The 19363-nt window shown below is 37.1% G+C and overlaps 1 protein-coding gene and 1 pseudogene across 1 annotated transcript; both read left to right on the forward strand.

Moving 5' to 3' along the window:
* The first annotated feature begins 2778 nt into the window (after positions 1-2778).
* Positions 2779-3624, forward strand: LOC108384394 (taste receptor type 2 member 8-like; annotated as a pseudogene).
* A 6414-nt stretch (positions 3625-10038) lies between these two features.
* Positions 10039-18655, forward strand: TAS2R10 (taste 2 receptor member 10). The gene is given in 4 exon segments (XM_073222387.1): positions 10039-10108; positions 17652-17900; positions 17903-18069; positions 18071-18655. Coding segments are annotated over 4 exon segments (1071 nt in total).
* The last annotated feature ends 708 nt before the right edge of the window (positions 18656-19363 follow it).

Raw genomic sequence — 19363 nt, forward strand, 5'->3', positions numbered from 1 at the left:
AATATATAAAAAGGATAAGATATTAAGATAGAGTTTATCTAAAGATGTAAAAGTAGTTTAATTGAACTAAAGAATATTTCATTGTATGGGTATAGGTCATTTTGTTTATGCATTCATCCATTTGAACATTTGAGTTTCTATTTTTTGGCTATTATAGGTAAGACTGCTATGAACATTCATGTACAGGTTTTTGCACAGACCCTGCATTTTTATTTCTCCTGGGATTATGCCTATGTAGGGAATTTGCTGGGTTTATTGCTGGTAACTATTGTTTAAAAATCTTGGGTTATGTTTCATGTCTTGAGTAAATCTAATCATAATTGGTTATATAAAGGCAAAAGAGAATTTAATATTGGATCATATTTAATGTCTTGAGAAACTGCTAGATTGTTTTCCAAAGCAGCAGCACCATTTTAACACACTCAACAGTAGCATGTGCAGGTTCTGATTTCTCCACATTCTGGCCAATGTTTTTTATTATTTAACTTTTTAGTTCTAGTCATTTTGGTTGATGTGAAGGGGTAGCCCATTATGGCTTGGATTTGCATTTACCTGATGACTAATAATATCAAGCACCTACTCACATGCTTATTGAACGTTTGAGTATCTTCCTTGATAAAAGTGTCTGTTCAGATCCTTTGCCCATTAAAAAAAATTATATATAATTTTGCATAAAAAGAGTTATGCATATTTATGTTAAGGGGAAGAAATGGATGGAAAGTTGGAATAATAAAAGACTCTATATGCTAAATCATTTTGCTCTGAATATGTAGATATCTTAGTATTTTAAAATATTAACAAGAACTCAGTGGTACAAAACAACTATTTTACTATGCTCCCAGATTCTGTGAGTCAAATGATTCACACAGGGCCCAATGGAATGGCTTGTTTCTCCTCCAAAATGTCTGAGTCTTCAACCTCAGAATACCCAGACAGCTGAATGTGACTCAAAGGGCAGGGCTGGAATTACCAAGCAGATTCTTTACATATCTGTCACTTGAGTGGGGTGATTTAAAGTCTGGGCTCAGCTGGAATGGCTGATCAGATCGCCTCCATGTGGCCTTCTCATGTGGCTTGGGTCCCCTTGCAGCATGCTGGTCTCAGATTTGTCAGACTTCTTACAGAGTGCTCAGGACTCTAACAAGAAATGTTCTAGAGATTAAGGCAAAAACTGCATGGCTTTTCATACTTAGAAGTTCCATAATGTCATTCCCACTACACCATATTGGTCAAAGCAGTCACAGCCCACCCAGCTTCAAGAGGAGGGGTTGCAGAGCCCAGATCTCAATAACAAGAAGGTTAAAGAGTTTGCAGTCATGTTTCCAAATTGCCAGAGACTCCAAGAGATCCTGGTATAACGTCAGTAAGATTTCCTATATTTACATAAACGTTGGGTACTTTTACATAACATGTATTGGTGAGATGATTAATAAAATTAAAGTTTGACTATAATGTGAGATACTTGCTGCATGCAGTGATTAGGAAAATATGCCTCTAAAGGGCTAAGGTCTCTGACTCCGGGGAGCATAATAGGCTATGTAAGGGGAAAAACGAACTAAAAGTAAGAGGCATAATTCCCCCAGTGAAAAATAAGCACCCCTAACTCCCAGTTTCTTTGCAAAACTACCTCTTGTCATGAAGATATGAATTTATTTTCCTTTGTATAAAACCAATTAACTAACACGAATGGTTACCCCAATTACTAGGTAAATTTTAAATGAACTGTGTAATAAATGGTGCTTCTGAGTCCTCTGACTTGAGTACTTGTTATTGTTTACCTTGACAGCATGATATCATGGGTTTTATCTGCTTCACTGTATAAAACAATGAGGTTCTTTCTGTTTTTGCAACCCCTTAGGGTATTGCCTGTGAGGTGCATCAGATTCTGATTTAATGCTAATTCAATAATAAAAATGTTTTCTTTCTCTATTACCTTTGTGGAGAGATTTTTCTGGGAAGGGAAAAGATTTTGCTTTTAATTGTATGTACCCAACAGCTGGTGGGCCCATGTTCCTGCGCTCTGCAACCCATCCATCACCCTGTTCCCTTCTGTGAATGGCTCCCCAGCCAGCCACCAAGCAGGGCAGGGATTCAATGGCAGGCCTGCTCTGGGAAGGCTCAGGACACTGCTGACAGGCACCGTGGGCTTGCAAACTCCCACCGGCTTTCCTGAAACTTTCTCAGGCCTGTACTACTGCCTAAGACCTTGAATCTTTCCTTCCCTCTCCCTCCACAAGGCTCAGATTACATGTCACATAACAGCTTTCCAGCCTTCTCCCTCCTTGATTTCAGACTTCTCCCCCAGTAATTTCCTTGCTTCTCAGAGCATCCACACTAAGACAGCATCTCTAGGTTGGGGGTTAATGTTTCTTGTTTATAACTAAGATGAATGAATCAAAGAAGTTTAAATCTTAAAGAAAGATGACATCATGAAAAAAATATTAAACAACTTATCTCTATCTTGTGTTTTGACAAACCAGGATTGAAATTCTAATGCACAGCTTTATATGGAAATTATAGCAATTTCACAGTAGCAGGTAATATAATATCTGCCTCTGAAAATCACTAGTTGAGATCTTGAGAAGAATAAAGATGGTTTTCTCAAAGAAACTAAGATGTTGGGAACATACTGGAACATTCCTTTGTCAGTACTGGGACATCAAAGTATAGGAAAAAGGAATGTATTGAGCATTAAATCACAAATTGTTTGCACAAATCTCTAACACCTCATTTATAAATTGGTGGAATGCTGAAGGCAGAGATTTCTTATCAGCAGGCATGGCAAATCCACTGAAGAGTGTATTTATGATAAGTTCTGCTGAAGAATTCTTAATGGGGATTTTGTGAAATGGATCATTGTATTGATTAACTGCACTGATTGTATCAGGAGCTGGACGTTCTCCCTGATGATTTTATTCTCACCTGCTTGGCTATTTCAGAATATTCCTGCTGCGCATAATAATTTTAAGTATAGGCTTAGATATAATCTGTGAGGAAATACTTATTCTGCAATAATAATATGATAAATTTGGAAATTCTCTGGACAGGATCCAGTTATTTCTGCATGTCCTGTACCACCTGCCTGTGTCTTCCGTCTCCTCAGGACAGCCAATTTATCTAATCCCATTTTCCTCTGGATGAATGGAGAATTCATAAAGTGCCTCTCTTTATTGTACTGGGGGAAGCCCTCTCTTTCTGCTTGTACCTTGCTCAGGATACAGTAGTTAAGAGTCTGATCAAACCCAGGTAAACACTGAAAGGAATTTGACATTGCACTTAATGGTGAGAAATATAACTGACTTCTCATATGTGCCTTCACATGATGTTCACCATCCCCTTTGCAGTGTCACTTGCCCCTTTTCTCCATTTCATTCTGTTCTTAGGAGCCACATCAGGCAGATGGAGGTTGCAGGTTCTAGAGATCCTGGCACAGAGGCCCATGTGAGAGCCATGAAGTCCATGATTTAATTCCTACTCCTCTTCTTTAGGTGCTATTTGAGCAATATTATGATAAATGTGGCCTATCTCATACTAGACAGTTTGGGAGCAAAGATTTTTGCTAATGTGCTGGTATTTTTCTATCCAACCCACCATCCAGTTCTTCTGATTTTAACAGCAAATTGAAATAGGATTCTCTCTGAAGTGTTGCATGAATTTCCTCATAAAACATGCCTGAAATGATTATGATTTTCTCAAGAATGAAGACAACAAAAAGGACTCCATGCACATTGCTTTCATTTTTCCAATTCCTTTTACTCTGTCCTCTGATAGGTCACTCAGCCTTATTGAAAGCCCCTGGAGAGGAATAAGTTGAAAGAAAAGGATTTTGCTGGGTTTCCATCAGACTTGTCATAATATAATTAATAGTTAAATTAGAATATATGGATAATGCATTTTATCTGAGGCAAAATCTGAGAGATCTTATCTCACTTAATTTCCACTGTATTGGTTTGAAATACAAATACATAAAGAATCACCATGAATATATATTAATATATTATATGGTATATAATTTATATACATAATATATATAGGCTTGCTTCTTAAAGAAGGGTAAAGATTTTAAGTTTTCATTTAAAACTAGAAAGGGGTAACAAAATGAGAACAGTAAATATGTTGAATAATATGTTGAAACTTTAGCGAAAAATTTTAAAAAATGCATATATGAACACAAAAATAAAGTCACTTGAAAGCTCCATGTCATTAGTGTCTGTTTCCTAAAACCAGTCATGATGTGTTGATATTTCAAATTAAATGCATCAAAGTATAGTTAAGTGCTCCAATTATAATAAAAGGGTCTAAACCTCTGACTTAGAATTTGGAATATAAATCTTGGAATATTCATCTGGTTATTACTGGAAGCTTAAAAACGAAGACATAGACCAGAAAATGTGGGGAATTGAAAACATCATTAGCAGCATACAACATTGCATTTCATAAAAATCTCTTTTAACAAGGAAACAAATTCTTATAAGGAAACAAAAAAAGATGATGGGCAACTACATAGGTTAAAGAATAAGTTCAATAAAGAATGGGTACATTAAAAAAACACAAGGGGAAAAAAGTAATGCATGACAAAAGAAAGGACAAATAATGCAATATCAGAGAACCCTTAATAACAAGATGACTCCGGTGAGCAAGAAAAGGTTTTGATAATTAATCCTAAAGAATTGCTATTGGTCAATTTTTCAACACTGTTACAACACATTTCTAAAAAGCAGCATATAGAAAATCAAATTAGTAAAATAAAAGTTAACACAGAAAAATAAAGCAACAATATAAAAAACCAAATTAGTAAAATAAAAGTTAGCACACAGAAAAATATCTTAGATAATGTAGGCCCCCAAAACATTACAGTCTCTCTGATGCACTTGGACTTAATTTTCAAATATTTTCTTCAGTTTCATATTGGTTCCATTCTGTCCTCTTCCTCTTTCTCTTTCATATGTGTAATACTCTGATACTTCCTTTTGGTATGATTGCCAATTGTCTAGGATGATTTTAAACCAAGGTGAGCATAATACTTAAAATGAAGACTTGCTCACCAGGAAATATAATAGTTTTTCTCAACATGTTGGTATTTAATCAGCATTGTGTTGAATGAGTAAATAAAGGGATTCAAAATATGTTCCAAACATCACCAAAACAATGGGAATTTTGATGAGATGCAAGAATAGTGCTTGAAAAGAAAGATATTTATATGTGGCTAGATAACAAATGTAAAAAATTAAGTGTAGCACATCTTGAAGACACAAAAGCATCAGAAATCATAAAATGAATATTTGAAAATTTTAATACCTCATGACCTTCGGCTGGTGCTTGCCATGACTAAAATTGTATTTGGGGAAGAATGAGCATAGGATGAACTGGCATGACAAATTTTTGGCCATGCACCCATGAGAGGTGTTGAGAAATCCATCTGCAGCCCCACTGGAACCAGACTATTTCTTAAACATATGCCAATGGTGGTCTTAAGTAAGTAAATAAATAAGAGAAAAACATACGACTTAGAAAATACAAGGCTCAAAGTAGAGGGTAGAGGAGAGTTTATTTTGAAAGAAAAAATACAAAAAACTTAATGCAGAATAGTCTTAATATTTTTCTCATTTCCCAGGTATAGTACCAGTCTGGCTATTGGATATTAATCATTAACACTGGATTATCAGGAATCCCATGGTTTGATTTATTTTTTGCTTTTTTTTTTTTTTTTAGTAAATAAAGCTATTTCATCTTTCTCATAGCTACTTTAGTTTATATGCAACAGGATTTAAGTTTGCCACTTGACTTTGAGAAAAATGTATTTATTTCAAGAAAATACGTTGTTTTAAGGATCCATAAAAGGATTAATCATAATAAACCATAAACCATAAAAGAAAGCAAGTAGGGTAGAATTAATTTATTTCAATTGAGATGTAATTGACATATAACATTGTGTAAGCTTGAGGTGTACAACCTGTTGGTTTGATACGTTTATGTATTGCAATATGGTTACCACCGTAGCCTTATCTAACAGCTCTATCTTGTCATATAATTATCATTTCTGTGTGTGTTAAGAACAATTAAGGTCTAGTCTCTTAGCAGCTCTGAAGTTTGCAAGACAGTATTGTTGCCTATAATGACTGTGCTGTGCTTTGATATCCAGAACTTATTTACCTACTAATTGCAAGTTTGTCCCTTTAGACAACATCTCCCCAATTTCCTCAGCCACCCAGCCCCTGGTAACCATCACTCTCCTCTCTGTTTTTAAGAGTTCAGCTTTTTCAGATTCTACATATAAGTGAGATCACACATATTTTTCTTTCTCTTTCTGACTTACCTCACTTAGCATAATGAGTGGTCTTTTGCTTTTGACTTCTTCCTTGGGCAGCTTAATGTAGATGTGGGACAGCTGCATTTTAAGAGGGTAAAATACCAAAAGGCTTTGTCTAAGTGAGATAAAAATACAACTTGTTTTTAAAAAGTCCGACTTAGGAACATGAAAGCAGAAAGCAAATTTATTCTTTCTCACCAGTGTCCCTACAACCCTATTTTGTTGGCTTATTCTTCAAGTATAAAACCTTTGGCAGAGCCCATAGCTCCTATAGTCACTCATATATGAAATCCAGTCCAGACTGAAAACAAAGCTTAAATCCATCATTCAATATAAAATTTCTCTACTCATTTTTTCCAGACCCTATTCCTGACATAGGAAAGGTTGTTTCATTGCAGATTCTTGCTGTCCTGCCCATCATTTATGCTGCTTTTAGGTCCTCTATGGCTGCAAAAGTTAGATAGCTAGTGTGTCATCCATAGTTCTCTTTTAACTATGGAAAGCTGTCAATCATACCAGGTATTTTAATGTAGACTCATTCTTCTGTAGGCATCTGTGTAAAGGATCCCAGAGGCCCCCCTCAGGCTTAGTGACTCATGATACATACTCAGAGAACTCAGAAAAGCTGTTATAGTCACAGTTACACTTAATTACAGTGAAAAGATACAGATTAAAATCAGCAAAGGCTAAAGGTGCATTGGGTGGTGTCCAGAGAAACAGGTGTAAGCTTCCAGGTATTCTATTCCAGAGAAGTCATAGGAACAGCACTTGGTTCATCCAGCCATGATGTTTGGCAACATGTATGAAGGATTGCCAAGTAGGGAAACCCACCCAAACCTTGGCTTCCTGAGTTTTTATTGGGGATTAGTCACATAGACATGGAGCAGCCATGTGATTGATTATAACTACTAGGTCTCCAGCCCCCTCAGAGGTCAAACTAATACACCATGGTTCTGGACTCCAGGCAAACAAAACAGGATTCACCATAAATCGCATTGTTAGCACAGGCTGTCTGGTGTGGCTCAAGGCTAGGTATATAGGGACACACTTACCAGGTAGATATTACAAGGGTTTAGAGGTTATCTAACAAGGAGCCAGTCAAGAGCCAGATCTTTCATTGGAATATGCAGGGTTGGAGCACCCCATGCCTGCAGAGGTAACCCTTCATTGCACAGAACCTTTGTGGGTTTTACTGAAATGTCTTCATATGGGCCTTCCTGCCTGAAGTTCCCTGGTAGGCATGTTGTCTCCTTCACTGTTACTGACTCAAGAAATTGCTCTGCTCCTGGTTTCAGAAGCCTTATGTGCCTGGACATTATCTGCTGGGATTCCTTTCCCTTTCAAGAGGTGCTGTTTAGGAGTTGCCTTTTAAGAGGGCTCATGTCAAGTTCCCTTTGTGGGGTCCATATCTGGCCCATGGGAAACACAAAACTTGCCTCAGTGAACTCTGGGATGACAGCCATTCCCAAGTAATCCTCTTTGCTCTAGTCATTCTATAACCGTGTTTTAGCTTATAAACTTTTTCAGGTGTAAGTCAAGCCCAGTTATTGTGAACCCCAATCTCTAGGAAATATATGTCATTTTCTAAAGATTTTTCTCCCTTCTTTTGAATGGCAAGAGATATGGCATATACTGATTGTTCTTTTCAAAGAAATGGTCTCTTTTGGTGTCTTCTGATAGGTCTCTATATCAATGAGCATAATGTGTTAAGGGAAACAACACTGTAAAACTGGTATGATAATTTTTTAGTCTAGATATTCTGGGATGTTTCAGCCCATCTTGAAGGCCTCTACTAGAAAAACACCAAGGAAAACTCCCTTTCATCCTATTACAGAAAGCACTGCGTGGTGTACAAAAGAGAACTATGAGGGAACTAAGACCCTATGTTAGCCCTGACTGCAGGGCTTCAACAGACATCAGCAAACTTTCTCTCTGTAGAGACAGAGAGTAAATATTTTAGGCTTTCAATGCCATACAGTCTGTGTTGTGACTACCCAATTCTGCTCCTGTATCTCAAAAGCAGCCACAAGCAATGCATAAATGAATGGACACAGCTGTATTTCAATAAAACTTTATTTATATAAATAACTGTCGCACATGGGCTATATTTGCCAAATCAAGCTCCAGAGGAACTAAACTTATTAAAAACATTTAAGTGGAGGCAACTCAATTATAAAGACTTATTATAAGAGTGAGCTTAAGGTTGTTGCTTGGGAATGGAATCAATAAAAGGATAACAAATGGGCATTTAAGATCTAAAATAAACAATATCTAAAGCTAAGATTAAGCAGGTGGGTATATTAATCCACAGGGAGAAATTATGGTAGTCACTTGAAAAGTTTAATACAAAGAATTGTTAACTAGGTATAAAGTTGTTGATTAACTGGATGAGTAAAAAGAGAACCCTGTGGTATGATGGATGCAGTGACTACGGAAAACAGCTTAACCTTAGAGTTAAGAAACAAAGGAAATTTTAAAATTAAATTCAAATTAAATCTACTAAAGCCTTGAGACTTAATGAAGGGGTTCCATGGAGCTGAAATTCAGACCTTAAGGAAGATACACTGTTCAACTGGCACTGTGTCTCTGAGCCCAGAGAAGAAACCCTTTGCACACCAAACGGAGGTCATACAGAGGAGGAGGAGCTAGTCGGCTGCTGCCGGGGCTGGTGGTCTGTACGGGGAGCTCAGGAAAGCACTAGAAAAGCTGCAAACTGGATTCAGCTGCTGCTATGGGAAGAAAATGCTACCAGGATGAAGAAGCATTGCTGAACTGGTGCTCAGAGAAACGGGTAGACTGCAAGCTCATAGGAAGCCCACAAGGAAAAAACTGGAAGTAGCAAATGCCACGTTCCTTCATCAGCCTTCCAATCTTCTTCTACCATCCCTTCTTGGAAGAGCCTAACACAGAGCCACTTGGCACAGTAGAAATATCACTTGCAGAACCATCAGCAAACCAAGTATAAAAGGGTGGGTTTGGACCTACAAGATAAAAATGTCATAATTGGCAGAATCCACCCTTCTGGCTACTCAGCACCCATTATACATCCTTCTGTGCAGTGACAAAACAAATCTGTCAAATATGTCTAACACGATACAACTGTTCACACAAAGATTTCTCAAAGCCCCTCTCCAAGATAAGGAGACACATTGCATCCATGTCTGGGCTATATTAATTACTCCACAAATTCTGTCATAGCCCATCAAAATATGCTGCTGGGTAAATGAAAACTTGTAATGATAACGTCCAACAAAAGTTGTTCAAAATATTGAGAACAAAGAGGGAAAATATGGGTAAGAATACAGCCTCGTTTCTGTAACTGGTCATGCTCTCAGACTGGTATTTATAACTTCCTGCCTCTGCTACCCATTCCATGATTTTTTTTTTCTCAGTCAGGATCTCTGCCAGTCAAGTTTCTTTACCTGGTGGGGTAAGCCAAAATGTCATTACTGAGAAGTCTTTATCCTTGGCTATCCTGCCTGTTTTTGACTGCTGAGGTTTTTAATTAAATTTGCTGTTGGTCATGGAGGAATTAAGAGATGTGCCAGAGATGTCCTGTGTTCTGGGAACAGTCCTTTTCCCATTGGGGAGAAGCAACCCGATTTCTCCCAAAAAAAGTAATCAGGGCAGAACGAAGGTACAACTCTTTCATTGCCTGCTGGCTCAGTGGCATAAGGAGCCCCAGATGTCCAGAGGGTGGTCTGGTCCTCCATATCCATGGAATCATTATGCCTTTGGGCAGGAAATTTCCTCCCCTGGGAACAAAGACCTCAGAGCGGGCAGAACTCAAAGTTGTGGGTATGAGAAGCAAAAACAATCTGAGTAGTTTATTAAGTGTAGTCATGGGAGGCTTTTCTCCTCGCTACCACCTTTGGACCCCTGGGTGAGTGTCTTCCGGCTGTATGAGAGATACAACGACACCAGTCTCTGATTCAGAGCTTGTACTGCATCCTGTACTATAGAAGCCCATTCTTTCAGGGTGTGGTCTCACAACTGACACCGTAACAGTTTTCAGAAAGCAACTCTGAAATTTTATTAGCTGATTCTGGGTGACGGAATATGTAGTAAGATCTGCGAATTTGCTAGGCATGACCTCATTGTCCTATATATTTTTTTTGCTGTGAAATAATTTCCTGGATCAGAAGTAATCGTGCTAAAGGCCATTAAGGTAAATATGGTGTTGTTTAAGTCCACAGATGGTGACACTGTCAGAAATGTGACAGATAGGGAACACAAGTCCATACCTACAATACATGTTTATTTCAGTAGGGGCAGATTTCATCTCTCTCCATGATGCATGGCATCTAAACAAATCAGCTAGCCACACATGGTAAGGAAAGATGCCATATTAAGAGTGCCCTGTTGTTTTCTGTTTTTTTGGTGGGTTAGGCATTCAACTGTAGCAATAACCAGAATAGCCTTTGTGAGAGAAAATTAACGTTGTTACAACTATGGATAGTTACTTGATGAGAGACAATCCATATACATAGCCTTCATCCCTGCCACCATGTGCCTATAAATGAGGTATTGGAATGGCTGGGGAAAGAGGCTGCTGATATCCACAGAATATATTCTCTTGCTTACCTGATTATTAAGAGCCTCTTCTGTAGTAGGAACCCATCAGTGGGCATTCACATGAACATTTCACACACCTATTTTGAGATGTATATTTCTTGTATCACTTCCTCAGTCTTGCTGATCAACAATATTCCAATCTCACTCTTTGCAAGCCATTGAGAAGTCAGCCAAACTACTAGCCACCACCCATCTAACCTGGTAGATAATGTTTCTTGGTCATCGCTCCATTCAGAGAAACGGACATGAAAATATACAGGATTTCTCTTCACCAAAGTCTTTCAGGGCCTCCTCAAGTGGGTCTGTAATGCCGTAGCATATCATGCAGAGGCATCGTGCCACTAAGTCCTGGTATAGACTAAACATTCAGGCATGAGAAATTTATTATCCATGTGATCTGAACTCCCCATCATCAGCAGGATGCTATATGATCCACCAAGCCATAAAGTTGGGTATGGAGAGCTGCAATCTATTATTAAGTAAAAATGATACATAAGAGATTTGACTTGAACAGATCTTAAAGTCACAAGTAAATCGCTAAGCAGGTGATACAGACCACTTGAACTGCACTCCAATCTCTTTTTAACCCATACTTCATTTATCGTTGGGTTTTCTGGATCCAGGTGGCAAAGTCTAGATTTTCTGCAGAGCTCTATCCCACTCAGGTTTCTACTCATAATTGGCAGCATTATGATCACTAAGTAAATATATCAAGTAGCACACCCAGATTTTTATTGACCCTGAAATCCACAGGGCCTATCAAATGCTGTGTCCTTTCCAGTGGTAGTGGTACACGTTTCAGCAAATTGTCTTTTGCAATGAAGGGGACATTTCAACCTGCTCCAGACCACTGGATCTCCAGAAACTTCACTGAGGTAGCAATCTACTGAATTTTTGCAGGGTTTGTCTCCCATGCTTTGAATAATATATGTCTTACTAAGGCATCTGAAGTACTTGTACTTCTTGATCTTCAGATATAATCAACATAATGCCATCAACGTAGTGAACCAGTATGCCTTTGGGTGAAATGTTCATGATAAAGAGCAGAAAGGTTGACAAAGCCTTAAGCAAGACTGTGAAAATTGACTGTTTGAGCTGTTAGGTAAAATTGCTTCTGGTAGTTTTTGTAAATAACTATGGCAAACACACACACACACACACACACACACACACACACATATTGAAAGGTCAACAATGGCATAAGAGGTGTGAGAGACTGTGTTAATTTGCTCCAATGTGGATAGTATGTCTAAAACAGCAGCTGGAAACTGGGTAAGATACTGTGGTTCTCCATTGCAGCAACTAAGGATTTTGGCCACCAGAATTTAAGTTATTCCTGTTATGAAGATCAAGAGGCATTTTAGTGGGCTGGCCCATCTCTTTCTGAAAGTTTGAAACATTTATCTTTGTTACAGTTTATGCATTTCTCCAAAATTTATGTAAATGTGGAATTTACTTGCTGTTTTTGTATTACTATAATGGATGGGTGGGTGTGCTCTTTCTATTAAAACCTCAAGACCGTCCTCAGTTTAGCACTTGGAAAACCTTTTCATTCAGAGTTTTACATGAGTAGATATAAATATTTTTCTAACTGATTTCAAATGATCAAAATAGATATCCCTCAAGCATTTTGTGTTTTAAACAAAAATATTGAATAGATATAGTATTATCTAGTGAATACACTAGATAATACTATAGTTATAACTTCTTAAGCATGTTTTCCAAAATAAAGTTATCTTAACAAATTCCTGTGGGAAAATTCCCTATTTAACTAAGGTTTTTTCCCTAATCCCTCAACTCTCTCAAGAATAAGAAAATTTAAAGACTCCAAAGAAGGTTTTGAGGGCACAAGAGAAGTTCGGTTTTTGTCATGTGCAGTTTGAAGTGCTCAGGTTTCATGTGAAGATTTAGAATTTTAAAAAAATTTTAATGCTACTAACAGATGACCTGAAACATCAGCATCTTTACAGCCCACCAAGTTTCCTGGAAATTTCAAACTCTATATCTTCCTCTGCAACAGAATGTATAGTATCCTATACTATGAAAGTACAGTGATCAATAGTGCAGGGGTTACTAGTTTTATGTACATGTCAAAGTATTTAAATGTGGTAAAACTTGGTGTTTGAGGTTCCTATTTCATAGTTCAGATTTATAAATCAAATGAAGCTGTTCTTTGGGAAAGGAGAGGAATTTTCATTCAAAAGAGTGAAAATGAATCCATGCCCTTATTTACATGTTGGCGAATGAGAATTTGGTTTTTCAATCATCTCTCTACATAGAGTGTTGTACTTTGTAGCTGACATCTCCACCAAGACTGGAAATTCTAGTGCAGCTGGTTGGAAATGTTCAGTGACTGTTACAGAGAGTGATTCCATAAACCTATTGCAGATTGCTGGACTTCCTAGTTCAAAAAAGGAGCCACAATAAAAAAGATAAGAATGCTACAGCATAAACATTATAAAATCTATATCATTACCTAGTAAATGATATGGAAATGAGTCAATCAATAAACTGTGAACCAGATTTTTCTCTTGGCAGATGCCTTGACTATGTTGGAAAATTTGTAATAAGCATTTTAGGGAATGGGCTCACTGGACTCACACATTGCATGGCCTGGACTAGAAATCAGAAGCAACTCTTGCTTGACTTCATTCTTACTAGTCTGGCCTTCCCCAGCATCAGCCACTGGTGGCTGACAGTTGTCATTTTGTTTTCAGTCTGTTCTATGGGGAGACCCCTGATACTGCAGGAAGGAGACCCCGCCCTTACTCGTATCTGGATGCTGACCAAGTACCTGAGCATTTGGTTTCCTACTTGTCTTCTGTCTTTTGCTCCAGAAGATCACCAATTTCTCCTACCCCCTTTCCTGGGGTGAAAATGGAGAATTAGCAAGTTAGTTTTCATGCTTCCGCTGGTGTCTGTGCCCTTCTTGACCATGAGCTTTCTTTTGCCGTATAGTTTTGGTATCTTCTGGTATCTTGTTCAAAAAAAAAAAAAAATGAGGCAAATAGGACTGGGCTATTCAATATGAGTTAAAAAATTATAAGGTTATCTTCATTATTGAATCCCTCCTCTTGTCTCTCTTCCCTCGATTTCCCTTTTCCTGTTGCTCGTTCCTTTGTGGTGACACACAAAGCCCATTTTGCTCAACGTCAGGGTTTCCAGAGATGCTGGTAAGGAGGCTCATTTCACAGCAATGGAATTGTTTTTTTCTTTCTTGTGTTCTTCGCAGTGACCAATTTGCCTTTTTCATATTTGGGGGGCATTTCTTACTACAGAACCAGCTGGTTTGGTTTGGATGTTTGGGTAAATGACATGATTCTATATCCCTATGGGTCACTCATACCTTGTGATTTCTGGAAGCACACACATGAGGAAAGCATTTATGGGGGTTTTTGTCGCCTGAGGCCTGGCCTGCAAGGAAAGACTCTCAGCTACACAGGCAGGCCTTTGAGAGACGTCAACAACAAGTCTCTGTGGGATCTTCTCGTGTCTCTGGATTCTTCCTTTCACTTATGTGTGCAGGGTCTGTGAGTATCATTTAAATTCTTCCTCGGCCTGGATAGACCCTTAATCTCTCCTAACTAAAGGAAATATATATAAATAGCAACTATTCCCTCTCTGAGCTGCTGGAAACTTTTGTTTATATATATAAAAAAATGGGTTGTGAATAAGTTATGCTCCACTCATACGGATCTCCAGAAAAGGGCTGTTGTTAAAAATTAGATATAGTAAGATCTAACAGAGAAAAAATTAATTCATATATATATATATATATATACATATATATATATATACATATATATATATATGTGTATATATATATATATATACATACATACACATGAATAACCTTGTGCATATGGATTTGCTGACTCGGACATCCAAGTCCAGCATGAGGAGTAGGGGCTTTTCTTACATCACCAAGCAATAAGTCTGATATCTACCTGGAGATAGTGTTGTCAAGAGTTCACAGGTTCGGGGCTGTGTTACAGGACTCTCTATTTCTTTCACATATAATGAAAGAAATGTGTATGGTGAAAACATGGAGGAGCTATTCTCTTAAATACTTACAAGTATATAATATTGTTAGTAATAGTTACCATGCTATGCATTAAACCCCGTATCTTATTTATTCTATAGATGGGAGTTTGTACCCCTTGACCAACATCTCCCCATCTCCTCCATCCCACAGCTTCTGGTAACCACCATTCTACTCTCTGTTTCTATAGTGATGCAAAAGGCAGGATTTCCTTCTTTTTCATGGCTGAGTAACATTCTATTTTGTGTCTTTTTTATCCATTTGTTGATAGACCCTTAGATTGTTTCTACATCTTGGCTATTGTGAATAATGCTGTAATGAACATTGGGGTGCAGATATCTTTCTGAGATAGTGTTTTCATTTCCTTTGGGTAAATACTCAGAAATGGGATTGCTGGATCATATGGTAGTTCTATTTTCAATTTTTTGAGGGACCTCCAAAATGCTTGCACCAATTTACATTCCCACCAATGGTGTGCAAAGATTCCCTTTTTCTCCACAACCCTGCCGACACGTATTTCTTGTCTTTTTGACAATAGCCATTCTAACAGTGTGAAATGATGGCTCATTGTGGTTTGATTTGTGGTTCCTAATAATTAGTGATGTTGGTTATTGAATTTTATTTTATTCCTTTTTAGAAATGGAATATAGTGTGAAAGTTTTTACTCATTTAACATATGTGAGATTTTCTTTTGGCTTCACAAGTGGTCCATTTGGGTAAAAAATAGCCCCTAGGTACTTGAAAAGAATAGGAAATATTCCACTGTTGGATACATTAAGTTTGTTAATTGTGGTGGTCAGATTTTCTTTATCTTTATTGACTTTTGGTCCCTTTGCATTATGAGCTATTTAATCATATGTTTTACAGTCCTTTATTATGATTATAGATTGGAGTTTTTTCCCCTTTTAGTTCTATAAAAGTTTGTTGATTATTTGGTCCATGAATTTTAGGATTGTAATATATTCCTGCTGAACTGAGCATTTTATATTATAAAATACTCCTTCCATTTTTCTCTCTAAAATCACTTCTTACCTTATGTCTATTTTATATATTATTATAATGATACCAGGTTTCTTTTGGGTAATGTTTGCATGTTCTATTTTTCCATCATTTAAATTTCAAGCTTTGTGTAGGTCTTTATATTTAAATCATATTTCTTGTAAGCAGTATACTGTTGGAGCTCTAAAATCCTGATTGCCAATATTAGTCTTTTACTTGGAGTATTTAGTCCATTTTCATTGAATATAATTATATTTTTCATTTCTAAAAGTCTTGTTCCTAAGTATTCCCACTTCTCTCTGATAGTGCCTTATTGCTGCTCTTTGAAATTGCATCCTTTATTCAAAAACAAAAACATGCATAGCAGTTGTATCTACGGACATTCTTATCTGTCAATTCCCATATTTCCATCCATGTCAAATCTAAGTTTGCTGCCGTTCATGTTTATTTTGGGGTTTTTTTTGCCTATCATTCCTAGTCTGTTCCTCTGCTTGTTGATATTTCATTGTGTGATTTTATTCATAAGAGTTGTGCCAACATAAATGGGGGCTCTTTTAAAGCTCCCTCTATTCATTTTTAAATAAAGATAATAATAGTACCTATATTAAAGGCTTGTTTGTGAAGTTTAAATGAAAAAAATAATACCAAAAAGTGCTTAGCACAGTGCTGGGAATGTACTAAAGCCACAATAAATGTTAGATTTCACTTTTAAAATGTGGATCAATACATTGCTCAAGTGACTGCCTGGCTCCTCTATTAGAATATAAGCTCCATGAACCACACAAACTTTGGGGTCCTGTCATTGTAGTTCCTCAGTGGCCAGAAGAAAGCTTGGTATATTTAGACTCTTAGTAAAATACTTGTGAATAAATGAACGATGGATGCCTTCAAAGTGGAATATGCTAAATGAAGAGATTATTTCTAAGAGCCTTTTAAGTCAAAAGTAGTGAACATAATCTTCTGCATTCACAGATGGAATAACTATGAGTTTAAAAACACAGCAACAATTTTGTGAGATAATATTAGTGAAATTTACCATGCCCAGAGTTGAGCTTAAGTTTTAATTAAAAATTGAAAGATAAACTATGTTGAATGTTAAAGTAAAATGGTTTATAGTACCATAGTACCTACCTTTACACAACGTGACAATTGTTCAGTGTTTCTATGTAATAGAGTCAAAATCTATTGTCCTCTCTACATTATAACTTGAAATGTGCTGTGCCTGAATTACCTGAAAAATTAAAAAAAAACATTTATGCCTTTAATTATTTACAGTGTCTACAATGTTAACTTTATTCATGTACTATTTTTCTTTATATATCTAAACTGTCATAAACACATAAATAATGATGTAAATGTGGACATTGAAAAAGGTAAAGAAGTTCAGTTTTTGTTTCTGTTGTGTTTTGTTTCCTACAGGAACACATTTGGCCCTCTTGCTTGACAACTCAGGTTAACAAATGCAAAATAATCTCAGGAGGACAATAAAATCTATGAAACAGAAACTTTCATTTGCATCTTCACAAATTGTAGGTGGGTATTCAGTCTGGATAAACCTTCTCCAGACTAGCTAAGTTTTATAGATGTAATTGACGGGGTCTCCATAAGATGTTTCAGATTCCATCACAATGTATTATTGGGGCACTTTTAAGTCTTTATGTAATGAAAGAGAATAAGATCATTCTTTCACATTTGCCTCATTCTGCAGCAAGTAATCTAAAATAGATGAGAAGCAGTGTCAGGAATTGGCGGCTATATTAAGTACAGTGGAAGGCCTCCTCATTTTTATAGCTGTTAGTGAATCAATACTCGGGGGTTTAGGGAATGGATTTATTGGACTTGTAAACTGCATTGACTATGTGAAGAACAAGAAGTTCTCTATGACTGGTTTTATCTTCACTGGCTTAGCTACTTCCAGAATTTGTCTGATATGAATAATAATTATGGATGCAATTATAAAGATACTCTCTCCAGATTGTATTCATCTGGTAATCTAATTGAATATATTAGTTACTTATGGGTAATTATCAATCAATCAAGTGCCTGGTTTGCCCCTAGCCTCAGCATCTTCTATTTCCTGAAGATAGCAAAATTTTCCCACCATATTTTTCTCTGGTTGAAAGATAGAATCAATAGGGTTCTTCCCCCTTCTCATGGGATCCTTGTTTATTTCATGGTTACTGACTTTTCCACAAATCGTGAAGATTATGATTGACTATAGAATGAAGAATAGAAACACAACCTGGCAGCTGACCATGCATAAAAGTGAATTCTTTACTAACCAGCTTTTGCTTAATCTAGGAGTCATTTTCCTCTTTACACTGTCCTCGATACCATGTTTCTTGTTAAACATTTCCCTTTGGAGACAGAGCAGGCAGATGCAACTGAAGGCCACAGGGTTCAGAAACTCCTGCACAGAAGCATGTATGAAAGCAATTCAAGTTTTGATATCTTTTATCACCCTCTTTACCTACCGTTTTATAGGCATTGCCATAGAAATACCATGTTTTACTGTACCAGACAGAAAACTGCTATTTATTTTTGTTGTGACAACCACAGCCGTCTATCCCTGGGACCACCACTCATTTATCCTAATTCTAGGCAGCAGCACGCTACAGCAGGCCTCTTTGATGATATTGCAGCAATTCAAGTGCTGTGACAAAGGGATGCCGCTCAGAGCTGCACAGACATGTGTTTGTCAAAATCGATGTTTTCTGGGAATAATCTAGTAAACGAACCTTTGAAAATTGGTTGCACTTGCACCATATTCTTGCATTGGTTTTAACTATGTAACTGAATGTTGCAAACATCTTTCATAATTATTTTGACTACATCTCAGGATATTTCACTCCTCAACAAGATTGTAATCCTACATGCAAATTCAGTGGCACAGTCAGCTTCCCCACCCTGCAGTTTCTTCCCACATTCCTCCCAAAAGAAAAACAGCTTGAAGATTCTTCACTGTTAAGATGGTGATGGTGAGAATAAATATGTAAGAGGAGACTTTTCACTGTGCTTTACCTGTATTCCCTGAAGCGTTGACAGCCTTTCACCAAAACGGCCAAAGTTAAAAAAACAAGACAAGGAATGTTATGACCAGCCTTGACATTTAGAACTTGGATGTGAGAGACAGACAGAGGGGCTCCTTTCTTAATCGATCACTTGCATTGTTACTGTTTAAACCTTAATGTTCTTTTTTTTTTCTTCTTGCTGGTGTGTGATGAAATGAGTCTTTATAGTCTTCAAATGTACTGATTTGAAATGAAGCAAAATCATGAACTAATTAAAGTTGAGTAAAGATTCTGGTACAAGTATAGATTCAAAGGACTCAACATGGCACAGCACTATTTGCAGTAAACAAGATATAGAAACACCCAAGTGTCCATCAGTAGATGAATGGATAAAGAAGATGTGGTACACATACACAATGGAGTATT

The sequence above is a fragment of the Manis javanica genome, chromosome 15 (genome assembly GCF_040802235.1).
Source record: "Manis javanica isolate MJ-LG chromosome 15, MJ_LKY, whole genome shotgun sequence".
Classification (NCBI taxonomy): Eukaryota; Metazoa; Chordata; class Mammalia; order Pholidota; family Manidae; genus Manis; species Manis javanica.